The 7,213-nt window shown below is 36.8% G+C and overlaps 1 protein-coding gene across 2 annotated transcripts; it reads right to left on the bottom strand.

The window, feature by feature from the left end:
* Positions 1–2,329: 2,329 nt before the first annotated feature.
* On the bottom strand, positions 2,330–7,213 carry gchfr (GTP cyclohydrolase I feedback regulator). 2 transcript variants are annotated; one of them, NM_200762.3, is given in 3 exon segments: positions 2,330–2,878; positions 5,749–5,843; positions 7,078–7,213. In NM_200762.3, coding segments are annotated over 3 exon segments (270 nt in total). In that variant the 5' UTR covers positions 7,114–7,213; the 3' UTR covers positions 2,330–2,739.

Raw genomic sequence — 7,213 nt, 5'->3', positions numbered from 1 at the left:
AGCAAGGGAATGACATCCGATGAGGTGCAGAGTTTGTTGTTGTCTTGAAAATAAGTTATATTGATTAGATGTTATATATATTATTGACATGAAGCTTTCAGCGTATTATAACAGCTCGTCCCCCAGTGATAAGCTCAGTGATTCGGCTAAATTAACGTTAAAGTGAGCGCCGTTCATCTGACAGGTCCATTTGTGATAATGGATTTTGGATAAGACGAAATGGCCAAGCATCCAGCCCCAAATATACGACTCTCACTGAAGCTCCAAGAGATTTTACATGAGAGAATGGATGCCGACAATGTTGTTCTGTGTGGTCACGTGCAAGAAATAATGCTCCATGACGACCTGATTCAACACTATGTAATGTTAAAAACCGAGGATCTGCCTAGCCAAAGATAAGGAAAAAAGACAGAGCTGATGTTATACAAGGCCTGGGTAATCATCAACAAGCAGAACTGACAGCGAATCTGACAGCGAACTACACCTGAACTTACGGCAGGGTATGTGAACGCACACATAGAGGTAAAGTTTGTTTTATATTCGCACTTTCGGACTTATAAATATTATAATTTTATAAAAGTATTATTCGCAAACTCTAATCCTATTAGCAGCCAATGACTATCAAAGTACAACATTGTTCACAGTCAAATAAACAGTGCTAATGTTGTTTTAGTCACACTTGCAGGTTATTTCAGACTGAATATTCAAAGTGTCGTGGTAAACACTATAGGGAGTATGTCACAAGCACTGAATGAATGTGTGAATATTAAACCAGCATTACCTTAATAACTTACACTTTCAATCTGAGCATTCAGTGTCCGCAGTTTAATATCCATGTGTAACTGTTTTTGCTGAAATCATTGCTGCAATCAAAATCCAGTGATGTGTCTGATTCAGCAAAGCGTCAACTCACCTGATATAACATGACAACAGCAGAGTCCAGCATTATTAATTAGGCCGTTACTTCATTCAGCTCCCTTTAAGCCAAAGACGTCTGCAGTCGGCATTAAAAGCAGTGTGGGGTTTGGTAAATGTTAAGTTTTCTTAAACAGAATCGAATTTGGCATCCTACCACACAACACAACAAGTTTGCTATTGCCACCGGTCTCTTTTTGCAACCGGGAACCCGTTTGATGTCATGTGTGAGGTAAGTTGGTAATTCGTCAATACAGTAACTATTTCAGTTTCTTTTGAATTATTTGAGAATAATGCATTATAAGAGTTCTGTCTGTGATTCCTTTGTTTTGGTATTGTTTTAGTGCTGGGCAAAAATCAGGATTAAACACATCTTAAATTAAAGCTTGATAGGATATAATTGAATTGTGTGTGTGTGTGTATATATATATATATATATATATATATATATAAATGCATGCATATATTTGAGAAAAAGTATATTTATGTATAAAATATGAATGTGCACATGATACAAATCATATATCAATTTAAAAATCTATGTAGCAAAATGTTTTGTATAGTTTTGTTTCTGTGTATGTGTGCGTATTACATATACATAATAAATATACTCTCTGGCCACTTTATTAGGTACACCTTACTAGTACCGGGTTGGACCCCCTTTTGCCTTCAGTACTGCCTTAATCCTGTGTGAATTGTAGCCTCAGTTTCCTGTTCTTAGCTGACAGGAGCGGCACCCGGTGTGCTCTTCTGCTGCTGTAGCCCATCCGCCTCAAGGTTGGACGTGTTGTGTGTTCAGAGATGCTCTTCTGCAGAGCTCGGTTGTAGCGAGTGCTTATTTGAGTTACTGTTGCCTTTCTATCAACTGGAACCAGTATGGAGATTCTCCTCTGACCTCTGGCCTCAACAACAAGGCATTTGCGCCCACAGAACTGCTGCTCACTGGATATTTCCTCTTTGTCGGACCATCCTCTGTAAACCCTAGAGATGGTTGTGCGTAAAAATCCCAGTAGATCAGCAGTTTCTTAAATACTCAGAGCAGCCAGTCTGGCACCAACAACCAAGCCACTTTCAGAGTCACTTAAATCCCCTTTCTTCCCCATTCTGATGCTCAGTTTGGGCTGCAGCAGATCGTCTTGATCATGTCTACATGCCTAAATGCATTTAGCTGCTGCCATGTGATTGGCTGATTAGAAATTTGTGTTAAGCTGTTGGACAGGTTTACCTAATAAAGTGGCCGGTGAGTGTATATAACACACACATTTATTGTCAAAACAAACTTCTAAATTGAATGTGATTATTCTTTGCCCAGCACTATTTTAATATACTGTAAAATGCCCTAAGATGTTTGTACACTAATTAAAAACCTTCTTAAGGTAAAACTTTGGTTAAAAACTGAATAATAAACACATCGTACTTTAGAACAGATTATACTTTATTTAATAATATTTTTAACCACAGAAACCCAAAATAAACGACAAGATCTACAACAAACACAAAGTTTACAACAAACGTAAGACTGATGCACGACATAGCTTTCAAAATATCACACAGAGCAAAACAAATACTACATAGAAATCGTTTATTTCAGATGTATAAAGAGACATTTTACTACCTTTTTACTCAATCAACTATTATATTACAATCACAAAACTGTGTTAAAAGTGCAAAAATTAATTCAGAAATCAGGAATGAGAGGAAGTATTGCTGTTTCAGACACAGAGTTCAGATGCTGCACACGTCTGATATTCTCTTCCTATATGAAAGCTGACTGTGCGCTGGATTCTTCAATGGTCATGTTTTACCGTGTTTACCTGTCTGCATTCACAGGGTGTTACTGCTCTCTTTATGCAGACACCAGACCAGCGTTTGACCCACTCCTGTCATACTGACCACTCTGTAGCCGATCTTATCCAGTTTGTCTAAAACCAGTCTCGGCGGCTCGTCCACGTGATATTCAGAGCTGAAAAACACAGACAGATCATCAATACATAGAGATGCATTAAAATTCTGGAACAAAAAAATTGAAAATTGGATGGATGGATGATTAGGTATATGGATAGATAGCAAGATGGATAGATATATGTATGGATAAATGAATGGTTTTGATTGGTGGATGGATGGAGGGATTCATAGATAGATGCATAGATGGATGGATTTATAGATAGATTGGTGGATAGATAGATGAATGGATTGATAGCAAGATATATGGTTAGATACCAATATAGATAGATGTATGGATAAATAATTGGCTTTATAGATGGATAGATAGGTGGTGAATGGATGGATGGAAGGATGGATTTATAGATAAATAGATTGGTGGATGTATAGATGGATGGATGGATGGATAAATGAATGGCTTTATAGATGGATGGATTAATGGATGAATTGATAGATGGATGGTTACAAAGATAGATGTATGGATAAATGGATGGATGGATGGATGGATTTATAGATAGATCAGTGGATTTAGAGATGGATAGATGTGTTAAGCCTAGTTCACACTACAGGATTTTAAACATCAGCAGATCGCTGTGCCGTTCACACTACATGACTTGACTTTGTGTCTTTTAATCTCTGTGGTGTTCACACTACGCAACACTCTGTGAACGATCCACAAGAGGAGGGTCACACACTACATGATCTGACAACAACTCATTCCCCATCAGCTCATTCAAGCTACCAAACCACAGCCAATGAAAATTTGAGGGAGGAGTCGTCAGAAAAAGCTGAACACTATTGGCTGCTTGTGTGCTGATGACATCACTGACAGTGTTTCAAGCTTTGGAGAAAGCATTTAAAAACATCGTCAAATCAGCTGATTTATCAGCGCATTAATCACTCATCTGCAGGTTCCAGTGGATAGATACACAGAGAGTTTTTAATGTTTGCAATTGTATAACTCTTTGAAATAAAACTAACATATTTATAACACCCTGCCATTTTCTAACTATTAGTGTATTTCTTTCTGACATTGTTATTTTTTTATTACAAAACAGTAAAGAACTGAGCATTTCTGCCTTACATTACCATATTGGTTAAAATGACTGCATGCATGTCTGATACTTTTCACTGTGACTTTAAAAATGTGTGCATTTTCTTGCCTGGCAACTTTCTGCTAACATAAACAAAACTTTCTGATGGCAAAAACATCAATTTACTTTAGATATCTTTCAAAACAGCAGATTCTGTGCTGTTAAAAAGCTCCTGTTTGAAAGTGAAAATGAAAGCCAAGACCTTTAAGTGTTTTAGTATCTTAACTATATATTTATAGGCTGTATTACCAAAAAATATTATATTTTTAGGGTAATGGTGTCATTAAATATGATGCCAGACATTCAAAGCTTAATTTTAATATCTCAATAGAAGCTTTGAATGTAAATATGTTGTGACAATATGGTGTTTTATATAAGAACCGTCAGAATGAGCAGTATGGTAATTCTAATAGTTACAGAACTCTAGTTCCACTGTTAATATAGTCTACTCTCATGTCTGTGCTAACGCAGAATGAAGCGAGTGCACCGATGCCCATTCTGACCAATCACAGATGTTTCTGCTGAGCTCCTGAACACACAGGCATTCAGCTCATGCTGATCTGCTCTCTCATTGGCTGCAGCTCGTCACTACATCTGACCACACGTGGGGTTGAGTCGGCCGACTGCTCTGGAATATTTAGCATGCTGAATGTTGGATTTCCGTATGTGAGGTGTCGGCGACGCGTCAGTGAGCCTCGTTGATGCGTTGCTCAGTAGTTCACACATAAAGAGCGGCGAGCGCCGAGCACCCGCAGATTTCTTCCCGATCACAGCCCGATCTGTCGGCGAGCTCGTTAACTTCCAAATCGTGCTCAAATCAGGCTTAAAATCCTCTAGTGTGAACTAGGCATTAGATAGTTGGATGGATGGATGGATGGATGGATGGATGGATGAATTTATAGATAGATGCATAGATGAATGGATTTATAGATGGATTCATAAATAAATTGGTGGAGAGATAGATGGATGGATTGACAGATATATGGTTAGATACCAAGATAGATGTATGGATAAATGAATGGCTTTATAGATGGATGGATGGATTTATAGATAGATTGGTGGATATATAGATGGATGGATTGAAAGATATATGGATAGATAGCAAGATAGATAGATGTATGGATAAATGAATGGCTTTATAGATGGATGGATGGATGAATGGATGGATAGATTTATAGATAGATAGATTGGTGGATTTATAGATGGATGGATGGATGGATGGATAGATTTATAGATAGATAGATTGGTGGATTTATAGATAGATGGATAAATTTATGTATAGATAAATGGATGCATTTATAGATAGATGGATGTACTTATTTACATATATAAATGGATGGATGGATGGAAGGATAGACAACTGTGTGTTAAGCAAAAAAAGTCATTACTTGGATAGCTCCTACATCCCAAAAAAGGTATGGTTATTGGCAATATTTTTAAATATATACCTTTACAACATATAAGACTGGCTTTGTGGTCCAGGGTCACACACACATATACACTCCTCTTCTGAACTCTGATATGTCCTCATAATGTTGTGTGCATTGCAAAACTGCTGTTACTCTGCTAATGAAACCTTCACTTACTGCTGCAATGAAGATCAATAAGGATTGGCCATCAAGCTGATCACATTTAGCCATCAAACTTGGCTCAACACTAAATTTGCCAGTGTTTCACCCAGCGCTTTACTACAGTCTCTCGTAACCCTGGTCAGTAACATTTCATCAGCTTGTGCTCTCTTGACTCTAAGGGTGTATAGATTATTGTGTGAAACTGAAACAGGTTACTGAACACTCACAAGTTGTTTCCCAGTACGGTGATTTTTCGGGCTCCGAGATAATTCATGATGGAGGGATCTGAATACTCGTCTCCAACCATAGTGGGTCCTGTCTCCTGAAAACAAACACACAATTCACTCAGTTTACTTAATGCATGTTTGTTTACAACTTAAAGATGGATGGATGGATGGATGGATGGATGGATGGATGGATGGATGGATGGATGAATGAATGAATGGACGGACGGACGGACAGATAGATAGGTGGATGGATGGATGGATAACTGAATGGATTTATTTGATAGATAGATAGATAGATAGATAGATAGATAGATAGATAGATAGATAGATAGATAGATAGATAGATAGATAGATAGATAGATAGATAGATAGATAGATAAATAAACGGATGGATAGATAAACGGATGGCTAGATAGATAGATGGATGGATAGATTAATCAGTTTAACATTTGCACAGTTTATGTATGATTTAAAAATGTAAATTAAAAATAAACGCAAAAAATAATAACTTAAATGAAAATATAAATAAAACTATTTAGAAGTAAATTGAAATAAAACATATTTGTATTATTTAGTTAATTAATGTTTATTTATTTCACAAACACTCAATTCACTTAATGCATGTTTGTTTACAACTTCATAGATTAATAAATAAAGCAGTAAAAAGATTTGCACAGTTTAAGAGTGATTAAAAATGTAAATAAAAAATAAATGCAGAAACATAATAAAAATATAAATAATACAATAATAAACATTATTCAGAAGTAAATTTAATTTAATTCTAATATATTTGTTTTATTAAGTCATATAATGTATTCATTACACAAGCACTCACATAATGCATGTTTCTTTACAACTAAATAATAAATAAATAAGGCATTTTGACATTTGCTTTATTATTATTATTATTATTATTATTATTATTTAATGATTGCAGGTTTTCTCCTCTGTGTGATTCAACATAACCCTGTGTTGTAATACTACAGCATGGTGATGTCTGCTGCGAATCTGAATCACTTTCACTTTGCTCAGGTGCACATCAACTAGCCTTGATATTTCAGTCCACTTCCTCATCATACCAACACAATGATTCATAACACAATAACAACATACTAAACACCAAACAACACACTCTGCTAGCATGTTAACGCGTCTGTTCTGCACATACAGTTGTGTACACTGGTATATGATCACACTAATATGTATACACCTGCACCTGTAATCCTCTCATCCATGCTAATATGATAATCGCGGATGTGTGTGTGTGTGCGCGTTTGCTTGCATGTGTGTTTGTGTGCATGCATGTGTTTGTGTGTGAGAGATACACACCAGGCGGATCTGTGTGCTGATGAGGATGTAGGGCATCGCGGATCAGACTTCTGTTTTCTGCTGAATCGCTCCGGACTCTCTTTCGCGTCGCGTCGCGTTTTGCTCGCTCGTAGAGGAATGAGGAAACGCCCACCGC

This window comes from Danio rerio, chromosome 17 (genome assembly GCF_049306965.1).
Source record: "Danio rerio strain Tuebingen ecotype United States chromosome 17, GRCz12tu, whole genome shotgun sequence".
NCBI classification, from domain to species: domain Eukaryota; kingdom Metazoa; phylum Chordata; class Actinopteri; order Cypriniformes; family Danionidae; genus Danio; species Danio rerio.
The sequence above is the reverse complement of the archived record's forward strand: the minus strand, read 5'-3'. Positions and strand labels throughout refer to the sequence as shown.